Source organism: Octopus bimaculoides, chromosome 20 (genome assembly GCF_001194135.2).
Source record: "Octopus bimaculoides isolate UCB-OBI-ISO-001 chromosome 20, ASM119413v2, whole genome shotgun sequence".
In the NCBI taxonomy this organism is placed as follows: domain Eukaryota; kingdom Metazoa; phylum Mollusca; class Cephalopoda; order Octopoda; family Octopodidae; genus Octopus; species Octopus bimaculoides.
Genome location: NC_069000.1, coordinates 23878062 through 23890184, shown reverse-complemented (window position 1 = coordinate 23890184; position 12123 = coordinate 23878062). Strand labels below are relative to the sequence as shown.

At 35.4% G+C, this 12123-nt stretch overlaps 1 protein-coding gene across 1 annotated transcript in view; it reads left to right on the top strand.

Moving 5' to 3' along the window:
- The window catches only part of LOC106879455 (putative uncharacterized protein DDB_G0282133), a 53059-nt gene extending 41018 nt beyond the window's left edge, over positions 1-12041 (top strand). The window contains exon 2 of the mRNA XM_014929018.2: positions 3819-12041. Coding sequence (XP_014784504.1) covers positions 4443-8156 — 3714 coding nt within the window. The 5' untranslated portion in view covers positions 3819-4442 and the 3' untranslated portion in view covers positions 8157-12041. The remainder of the gene's footprint in view (positions 1-3818) is intronic.
- Positions 12042-12123: the final 82 nt, after the last annotated feature.

The window sequence follows — 12123 nt, the reverse complement described above, 5'->3', positions numbered from 1 at the left end:
ATATATATATATATATATATATATATAAAGTTTATTTGGCAACGTAAAGTGGCAGTCCTGATTAGGACGATGTTATTACCTTTTTTAGCCCCAGGAAAACATCTTTTCCAGCTTTTTCAATTTTATGTTGGCAAATAGACTTTACTCTGTAGTACTGTTACTACTTATTTCTCGCTCAGAGATTTAAAACTAATTGTTTTTCTCCTTATAAGTGACAGTGTGTTACTTTAAAAGTATATACTTTGAACAAGGCCTAGTGCTGCCATCTCTAGACAACAGTTATCCTATGCCGATGTAGGGAAATAACCCAGAAACCATTGGTCCACAGGTACTGTTTAAGTCTGAGTGGGGACATTAGCTCCCTTGTTTGAGGTGTAAGGACACAGTTGTGCATTGATGCATATGAACATCCTTGTTCATATGCATCACATGACCATACCAGCACAGTTGTCTCTCTTGCACACCACATCTGATTCCTCTTATGCCTAACTTTTCTCTCAAGATGCTTACAGTCTGTTGAACATGCACACTGACATTGCACACTCAGTGAAGCATAGTGAAGCCTCAGCTGTCACAGCCCACGTTTCACCGCTGTGTAGCATAGCTGTTCACACACTGGCATCAAACAATCTGCCTTTCACTCTGAGAGAGAGGCCCTTTGTTGCCAGCAGGGGTAGAAGCTCTCTGAACTTTGCCCAGCCTAGTCTTATTCTCACAGCTATGCTCTCGGAGCATCCACCTCTGCTACTAACTTGACCACCTAGATAATGGAAGCTATCTACTACCTCTAGCTTACCCCTCAGGCAGTTGATGGAGTCTGTTTTCTGTACATTTTCAGTGTTTATTGCACCTGTGCATCTTCCACACACAAAAGCTATTTTCCCTGTTAAGCTCTCTCTCTGATATTGCTGCACCTTTTATGTATCCAAAGCTTACACTGGGTTCATATTGTGGAGTTACATGAAATTCAGTCATGCTGCATATCTTCTACTTTAGTCTAGACCAGCCAATGCCTTGTGAGTGAATTTGGTTGATAGAAACTGCAGGAAGTCCATTGCATGTATATATGTATGGGTGTAAATGTATATGAATTTTGATATTCCTGACCTGTTACTACTTCATTAAAATGGTGTTGACTTTATGACCAGTCACTCTGGAATTATAAAATCCCTTGAAAATTGGGTAAGGAACAGTTGGTGACATGATGAGCATCAAGTTATAAACTCTTGCTTCAAATAACTCTAGAACTAACCTATTGAAATCTAGATGTTAATATATATATATATATATATATATCATCAACATCATAATTTAATGCAGGGCTGTGGAGTCAAAACAAAAAAACTTTGACTCTGACTCCTCTACTATTGGTATCTCTGACTCTGACTCCTCTTTATGTCTTTAAGTGCTTGTGGTCTATATATCTCATAAAGCATATGCATACACTTGTACTTTGAATAGGCCTATATGTTATAACTGGTTTATACTGTGAGTTGGAGTCACTAATAATTTTACCGACTCCGACTCCAGCTACTCCTTAATTGTTTCCAACTCTGACTCCAACTCCACAACCCTGGTTTAATGTCTGTTTTTCATGCTTACATGGTTCAACTGACAAGCTTGAGGACTGCACTGAGCTCTGATGTCTGCTTTGGTATGGTTTCCACAGCTGGATGCCACTCCTAATGCCAACCACTTTATGGAATGTACTGGGTACTTTTTTCATGGCACTAACACTGTGATCACTAAATAACTTGCAAGAAATATTATCTCAGTAGGTCTGTTCAAATAATAACAGTCATTGCACTTTTGTGCAACATTTGCATCATATCAAATCAAATGGAGTATAATACAATATATTGATAGATGTAATTGAATCTGTTGTGCATGTGACACTCTACAAAGCTCTGTGTGTGTGTGTGTATTGTACCATTTTAGATAGAAAGTCAAGTATTTACTTATGCATTCAACACAATTATTCATATGCAGGCTACTACTAGTTTTATGTAAGTAACATACCCTAAATGGATCTGAAAAGAAAATTTTACAATCATCTAACCTGTTTAAATTCAAATGAATTATTCAGTGTAGCTACTCATTAAAGTTTCATGAGATGCAAAAATGTGAGAAAAAAAAAAAATGAGACTCAGTTTTTCTCAATCTAGTGAGGAAGTACATGGGCTAGGAGCCATAATTCTGTAATATACTAAGCCATAATCACTTTTGTGCTTTGTATAGTAAAAAAACAAAGGATCAAAAGTGATCTAAAATTTTCCCTTAAAAACAGTTCTAAAAAGTGTAATGACCATAATGTTCAGGTTGTACACATAGATTTATAGTCAAAGTGAACACATCCTTGCTCAAGGTTACAAGCATAATGCTTCATAGAAGCCAGAGGATGATAAAAGAGGAATTTGTGGACATAGAAGACAATGGGAAAGGAAATAAAGTAGAAGTAATGGTGAAGGAAAGAAAAAAAGTTTGAAAAGGATAGGGGATGTTTTTAAAGAAAGGAAAGAGTAAAAGGGAGAAAAGAGGAAATAAAGAAAGAAGGAAAAATGGAATGAATGAGAAGATGCCCTTCAGAGTAAGATACTTCTCAAAGACCATTTTCGGTCTGGAGGTTGAGTCTAATATATATTTTGCCTGTGGATAGATACATATTAGCTAACTGGCAAGTTAGTCATTGTTAATTAGAAAGAATGGTTTAATAGATAGGGCATGAGAAAGTTTTTCAAACTAAAATAACACCTAAGAAATGCACCAAATGCTTGGACTCTAGGAAGAGCCTTTATGCAGGTCTTTGGACTACTGGAGTTAATGCCTGAATAAAAGATGGAATGGACATGACTTGAATACCCTGCCCTTTTTTATACATTAGTCATCTTCACAAGCCTGTACCAGTGCAGTCTTCTTTCCTGCACACTAGATCTGATTCTTCTTATACTGTCAGTGATGAAGAATTCTCACTTTGATGTTGATATGAGCACCAAGTTGTCAGGTAGAATCAGTGTGACTCAGGTATGACAAGGCTGGATCTTTAAGAATTACAGGTACAGTTTATCCAACAGGCTTCTGTACAATTTCCATATTCACAAATTCACTTACAAACTTTAAGTCATCCTGAAGCAATGGTAATGTCACTTACTAAAGTTATGGTGATTAAGATAAAATATTAAGGAGTAGCCAACGTTATTCTCTGGCTAAACAAGCAGACAACTTTGCACATTTCTGGTCTCTTCACTTTTGTTAACAGAAGAATAACATTTACCATTGCTCATTGGCCTTGTAGTAACTATCTTACTGAAAAAAAAATTATTTAAAAAAAAGTATTGCATGGTGCTGGGAAATTAGATAAATAATTTAATTATAAAGAGGTTCCAATAGAGAGCAATGATGCTAAACAGCTGAGACATGTATGGAGTTGTCTCTCTTGTTTGCTGGATCAGAGAATACTAGCTATTCTAATATTTTCCTTATTGTATTCAATCCTTTTTGTGGAAAAATAAAGAGCTTCAATTTCCACATTGATTTAATATATATATTTATATATATATTTTTTTCTTATTCAAGAATGTTGTTGACAGTGACTTCAAAGTTTCAGCCAGCTAAGCCATTGTTGGACAATGGCTTAGCTGGTCAAAACTTCAAAGTCACTGTCAACAACATTTTTGTATTAGAATAATATATTTATACTCAACAAAAGTATAGAGTAACCCATCAGATTATTGTAAAAATTTTTTCTATAAAAAATGAACATTTATATATATATGGCATATATTTGTTTTAAAATTAATTTTTTTTTTTCTGTCTTTCAGATGTGAGCTATTACCGTGTTCTATCAACTGTTCACTCTGGACCAATGTTCAGTTGACTGTGATAGAAGATGGTCGAAAAGATACAATGACTTCCCTGACTCAATCAAAACACAACCTGCCAATGATGGTATTGCATAATGTGTAGTTGTTGCATGCAAGTGCAACAGAATTGAAGATATTTGTTGCCGGAGAAGCTGTGCAAATGAATGTCTACAAATATCTTAGTAATACATTGGTCTTTGTTGAAATGGAATTTGAGAGTGACTTAACTGACAACCATACAAAATGAGTAATGAGCTACAATCCAAGAGAATGACTCAACTCGGACCATGTTGCTAAGGAACATAGGTTTGTGTTGACACTTCACAAATATAACAATTAACAAATGTAATCAACAGAACCACAGCAAAAAACAATAATAAGTGTTAATAATTATGATAATTATGGTAATGATTGCCTCCATAAAATCAATATTCATTTATTACATATAAGTAATAAAAAATTTATCCTTTTTGAAACACTAAATTGACCAATAGATAACTAGAATCTGCTAATTTAGTGTTTGGAACTGAAAAATTATTGCTTACTAAAACTTTACAAAACAAAAAAAAAAATTGTCAAAAAATGGGTGCAACTCATATTGAAGATGCTAGTGCTCAACCAGGAAAGCTTTATACATGTGAGCACTGTCAAATGACATTTTCTCGTCCTGTACACCTGGAGAGGCATATGAGAAATGTTCACTCTCAAGAGAGAGAGTCAGAATGTAATATTTGTCATAAATTGTTTCAAAACAAACACTATTTATCCGTCCACATGCTGACTCACAATGTCAACAAAGAGCTGCAGTGTCCACTTTGCAAGATGACATTTAATAATTTGGCTACTTTAAACAAACACAAAGATGCTCACTTAGGTATTGGTGTGACACAGGCACAGAAAGACAATCTTAGTAATTTCCGGCAACCACGAACTATTGCCAATCTGTTGGCCAGCAACCAGTCCAGTCGAGGCAACTCATCGAATGTGCCCTTAATTAGTGTAGCTCCTGGCATTAACAATGCAAACACTTTGAACTGTGATTTACGTTCTACAGATTTGAGGTCAATGAACAAAAACAAGAGGAATTTGTTGCCGAATCAAGTTTCTCTCCAAAATGCGATGAGACTTGCATCAAATGACACAACTGTTAACTGTGATCTAACATCCAGAGACATCAACTCCCTGAACACAAACCAAACTGTGAGATTGGCTCAAAAACGCCCCAGTAACAGTGATAATGATGTCATAGTCACTGGGGTCAGTTCACTGAAGCGACCATTTCGATTTCAAAACTTATCTAATTCCACAACACCTCAGAATCGACAGCCCAGTGCAAATCAACTGTCAAAAGCAGCTGCTATTTCTCTTTTGTCTCAACAGTTGGCATCTCAGAAGAACTCCCAGAATTCCCTGTTACAAAATCAAATTCAGGTTCAAAGTTCATCTACACGCCAGAACTCTACACACAATCCCTCCGGTAGAAATATTACTGATCGAATCTATTTGATGCCTGAAAATGGCAACAACAGAAACATAGTAAGAATGCAACAGCCTTCAAATTTTAGGTACAGTCAAAGAAAGCAGTTAGCACAACAGCCAATTCCAAATCAGCGTTATTCCACTAACAGTCTTTATTCCAATCCTTTAAATCAACAGAGTCAAAGAAATGTTGTTAATTGCGATTTAACTCGTTCTGATCTTGCTACAATCAGTCAGCGATCAGGGGCTGCTGCACCAAATGTGACATCACAGTTCTCCAATGGTAGCAAATCAAACAGTACAGTTAATTGTGACCTGACAATTTCTAATATCAGTTCATTGAACCGTAACTACAGACCTAGCAACAACTTGCTTGTATCAAGATCAAGAAACTCTGTTTCTCAAAATAATCTCCCCTCAAACCGAGTGAGAAGTGCCGTGAATTTTGATCTCACTACAGCAGATATAAATTTCCTCAGAAGAAACCGGCGTATACGTCAAGTAGAAAGATTAACTGATGTTGGTGCACCAACAGTGGGTCAAACATCAAATACTTTGAACTGTGATCTGTCTGTTGTTAATTTGGGTGCCATGGAACGAAACAAAATGCCACCAAGCAATAATAGTCGAATTAATCGGATAAATTTAAATCAGATCCCAAAACAGGTGCAGAATACACTCAACTCTGGTCTTAGAGCAAATAATTTGAATGACTGGAACAAACGCAACACAATAGTATACCAGCAAAAGAGCAACCAAGTCTTACAAAACCCTACTAGTCACCCAGTGAATACCCTTAATTGTGATCTTACTAGTGTCAATCTTGGCACTTTGAACCAGCAGCAAGCTGCCAACAATAGTAATATTGTTAACCAAGAGGTTCGTCCAGTTCAGATTTATGCAAACAGCAATGTCCCTCTTAGTTCACTGGTTCGTAAAGACATAAGTCCAAGAGAAAATAGTATGACTGGTACTCCAACTAGCAGCAATAGTTACCCTGTACAGATTGTAAGAAACCGAAGTCATCAGAAACGTGCTGTAAACGTCAACCCAGGAGTATCTACTTTAAACAATCCAAATGCCATGCTAATCTCACGACTGAATCGCCAAAGGAAGATGCTAGCTACTCCTAACAACATCCCTGTTATAGATCTTGTAGCTGAGGAAGAGAAAACTTCGAATGTACCTTCAGGATCAACTGATGTTGTTCAGTTTGATTTAACCAATCCTGACATCAACATTATCAGTTACGAGAATGGTACCAGCTTGTCTAGTAGTAAGTCGACTTCCAAAAATGTTGTTGATATTGTAGACTTGGAATCACATGACAGCTCTGGAAGGCCTCCAGTGTTGAATAATCAGGCATCTGTTGTAGAATTTGATCTTTCCAACAATAACATCAGAGCATTTAATACAAATCAGAATCGTATTCCAAACACAAGTACAATCAATTTGAACAGCAATCTCTGGGCGTCATCTAACTCCACTAGAAACAACAGCCTAAATGTTCAGTCTGCTGCTGTAGCCAATGAAAGTAGTTCATCATTGTCAGACATTACTCTCGTTGACATCAGATCTTTAAAACCATCGGAGGAAGTAACTGAAACTGTAAGCAGGCCTGTTGATGAAGTCGGTGACAAATCTTCTGTCTCTGGCATTACTCTCGTAGATATCCGTTCACTGAGTAGTGCTGAGATTGAAGCCAACTTCCAAACATCCAACAAAGAACCCTTAACAATAACAAATTCTGAAACATCCCAGATGTCACATTCTTCAACAAGAACTGGGAATGTTTCTGACAATTATCAAGTTGGAGACAGCTCACTTACAGCTTCTAAAGTTCCGGCATTAAATCCACTAACCCGACCACCATCTACGAAAGCGATAATTACTGTTGATCTTAGTTCCATTGATTTTGAAGACATTGATGAGGCTAAACGTACAACACTACAGGCAAGTAAATCAGTTTCTGAACAATACGAAGATGAGAACTTCACTTGCAAATATTGTTCAGTAAAAGTCCGTTATCTCTATAACTATATATTTCACCTTAAATCTCATTTGGAAACAGGGTTTTGCATCTGCTATTATTGCAGTTCTGTGTTTGAAGACTTCCGCAAACTTGTAGTGCATTTGGTATCACATGTAAGCAACCTAAAGAACCAGTGTGTGTTTTGCCGCAATATCTTAGTATCTACCACAAATCCCATCCAACACATGACAGAGTGTGGCGAATTGCAATGTGTAATGTTTGAAGCTGGATCTTGTGTCAAAACAGAAAAATCTGAGGAAAAAAATGACAGCAAGGTGAAGACAAAAACAGACAGTGCAGCAGAAAAATCTGAGAAAGAAGTGGGTAATTTGGAAGAAAGACTTTTGGAGGAAGTGGAAAAACAAGCACTTGTAATACTAGAAAAGGAAGATGATGAGATTGTAAGGGAAGCAAAGGATGAAAAAAATACAAAAGGGGAAAGAGAAGAAGAAACATGTATTGACTCAGAATCAAATAAATTGAACAAAGAGAATGCAAATAAAGAGGAGGTGGAAATGGAAGTAGATGGGGTCAGTGCTGGTTCAAAAAAAGATAATGGCCAAAAAGGAAAAAGTAGATTAATAGAAGAGGAGAAAGAAAAAACAATGATAAAAGAGGTAAGGGCAGAAGTAGAGAAACAGGGAACAGGAGAAGTAGCTGAAGAGGAAAGTAAGGAAGGTAGTAAAGAAGAAAAGCTAGATGAAGAAAGTATTGAGTGGAAGGTGAAAGAGGATTTTAACAGAACTGACCAATTGATTTCAGAACTTAATCAAGATACACTATAGAGATATAGCGAGAGACTGAAAACTTGCATGGGAATATGTATATGTATGTACATATAATATAGGTGTGTGTGTGTGTACAAACATGCGTGTATGCATACAAGCGTATGTGTTTGCGTGCGCAAAAGAGAGTAAACAAATCCTCAGTAGCTAAGATATATGTATCTGTGTGTATGCAAGTACATTCACAGACATCACATTCATTACGTATCATTAAATATGTCTTAGATTATGCTGATATATGTGATAATGTAACTGTATATTATTGCACATATGCATGCAAGTGTACTAGTGTCACATTTGCATGTGTATGTATCTGGATACTGACACACACACATGTATGCACATGCATATATATTTACATATACAGGTTGGTTCAAAAGTTCCTGTAGCACACACACACACACACACACACACACACACACACACACACAAACCATCACACATGTTGATTCAAAAGTCTGTTTTGGGCAAGCAACTACTAGGTTGTAAATTTGATTCATAGACTGGGCTACATTTTGTCCAAATTCTGAATCTTGAAGAAGACATTTTCTTGCATGTTACTTCAGTCTACCCAACTGAAATGGATAGCAGTCAAGTGCTTGTGTAGCCTTCTCCCTCTCCAGACATCACATCATGAATGTCTTGATAGGTGGAGGGTTGAGAAGGCATCTTTGTTTGCTCATTATAACATGTTAAAGAATTATATATATATGTATATATATATATATAAAGAATTATATACACACACACACACACACACACACATATATATTTATATATCATTTAAATGCTAAAGGGACTTCTGAATCACTCAGTCTGAACATAATACACATACATATAATAATAATATGTATTTGTGTATATAAGTGTGTGTGCAATCACATGCATGCACACACACAATTTGATGTGCATTCTTACCCAGACAAATGCATATACATGTGCACTTACTATGCACATGCTTACAAAAGTGTGTGTTGGGCATACACTCACAGGTCTGTCACTCTTTATTCATGTATGTATATGTCTATTAGTCTTTTGTGTGTGTATATAATATATTTTTGCTAGTAACTGATACATCTGGTGCTGGGTTTGAATGAAATTATAATTTTTTTTGTAATGGAGCATCATGTTAGTTTTGTTAATAGATAAATTCCACTCATTTCTTATTTATTGAATGCCTGTGTACACACACACACACACACACACTTCTCTCTTTCTCTCTCTCTCTCTATCTACATATATATATGTATATATGTACATTCTTACATTCAAAAATTTATATATATATTATATACATTTTAATTTATTGTCATTATCTTATAACTTTCTGACAAGTCTTAAAAGCTACATACACACACACATATATGTATGTATATATACATATATAAAGAGTAATGTCTCCTGTGATGCAAGAGACAACAATCTATAAAGGAAGTTGGTTACAGTAAAGGGACACTTGTTTTAACTATTGTTATGGAACTTGTGCATAAGATATGATTTCATGAAATATATTTTAAATGCTATTTTTTTTTTAAAAGTTAAAAATATTTTTTACTTATGATTGTAATTCAGTAACACCCCACCCCAATTTTTTTTCCTGAAAATCTGTCTACTTTTACATACGACCATACAGTCACATATACACACTAACATATGCACATACATATTTGAATATGTAGAGTTGAGATACCTGGTTAGAATGTTATACTTGGATTATGCTTCATTTAGGTTTGGAATTCATATTCTACAGTTGAAAATACTTTTTATTGATTTTATTCCTTCAAAAGGTGGTCAGCTGGTAGAATTGTTAGCATGCTGGACAAAGTGCTTGGCAGCATTTCAGCCATCTTTAAATTCAAATTCTGCTGAGGCTGACTTTGCCTTTCATTTTTTCTTTTTTTCTTTTTTTTTTGGGAATCAGGTAAAATAAGTACCAGTTGAGTGCTAACCCTTCCTTCAAAATTCCAGGCCTTGTGCCTGTATTTGAAAAGACTAATTTTATTCCTTTGGTTGTTGATACTGTTGTTGATGCTGTTGTTGCTGCTATCTTCAGTTACCATTCCTCAATATAATGAATTATGCCATGAGTAGATGTAACTGAGTTAAAGTGGAAAAGCAACTTCCCACTCATTCAGTTTCTAGAATCAGCCCATCTTTTTATATGTAGATATAACTCATCTAGTGTGCTGGTCTGGAACACATATATCATATATCATTTTTAAAGTCATTATAAAGGCAGATAATTGGCAGAATCAGTAGAATATTGGACCAAATACATTGTGGCACCTGGCTACATCCTTTTACATTCTGAGTTCAAATTGAGCCCATGACCACTTTGCCTTTCATCCATCTGAAATCAATGAAATATGTGCTCAGGTAATCGATTATAGGAAATTGTGTCCCAGAATGGCCACAGTTGAATCACTGAAATCAATAAAAAGAATGAGAGAATATGATTAGGCAAAACTGTGTAGTTAAGAAGTTTAGTTTGCAACCACATGGTTTCAGTCTCAGTCACATTGTATGTTATCTGAGGTACATTTCTTATACTGTAGCCTCAGATGACCCAATATATTGTGAAATTTGGTAGATAAAAATTCTCAGAAAAGGGACCAGACATTCTGCTGGAAATTAGCATCCTGTCCAAGAGGAGAGATTTACGTCACAAAGTCCTAATGTTAGAGAAACTAGAGCTAAGCATCCCTATTTATCAGCTGCTTGATTTGTAGAGTCCATATAATGTGTGTTTGTCTCAGTTAAGTCAACATACTTAAAAATATGGTTGGCAATCATAAATTGGAATGTATTATATAATTAAAAAAAAAGGCTTAATTTACTATCAAGCCAGTTGACTTTGATATTGCAGTATTCCCTAATAGAGCATCATTAAACCTAGCTAGTCTGTTATTTGTTTCCAGGTAACCTCTGATTAAGCAGACCTTTTATCAAAGACTATCATTTTTTCCCTCTCAAATATAGTATATCTATGACTAAAGTATCTAAGGTAAGAGATTTTGCTGTTGTTTCTAGCAGTTCAAGAAACTGCATAATGGTCCAATTATTGATGCAGCGATCAAATCAGAGCTCCTTTGTTAGCTCATGTATCTATGTCTGGAATGACCTTGGTGTGAAAGAAAATTTCACATCTTGCTTTTTATTTATTTATTTATTTATTTATTTTGAAATCCTTCATATGAATTAGAAATAGATTCTGTTGGTGGCAAGATCAAATTCAAGAAGAGTTATTTACCTTACCCAAAGGCATAATGGCTGTATTATATAGCTTTCATTTTATAACTATATGGTTATTACTCTAGCACATTAACTTCAGTAAATAGATACATCCATACTATATATATATATATATTTGGGGTGCTGTATTTGTTGGCACAGTTGTTTTGACAGCTGCATATACCCCTTAATGCTAATCACTCTCAGTCATAAAACAAAAGCCTGTTCGTATTTCATTTCTTCTTTTTTTTTTTGTTCAGTCAGGCCAGTGGGGAGGTGGGGCACCGGGATTAAAAAGCCTTGCTTGGCAGAATGCAACAGTAATAACAGCTTACGATCAGTAACCCAACATAACTGCACCCACACCACCACTCACCCCATCCACACATACATATGCACACATATTTATTCAAAGCTTTTAATTCAGTTCATTACTACTCAGTTTCTCTGAAGCGTTACACATAATAGAGAAACTCTGGGTAACAAGGAAGCAAATCATCAGCTTCAAACAAATTACATCTGTTACATATTTTGAGTACTCTTTCTGTCTTTTGATTTCAAAGTTTAGAAACATCTCCATGTTTTTCTCTCTCTCTCCCATGTGTGTGTGTGTGTATGTATATATATATATATATATATAAAATTAAAATTAAATTGTTAGGAGACAAAAGGTCATATACATTTTGTGTGTGTGTGTGTATATATATATATATATATATATATATATATATATATA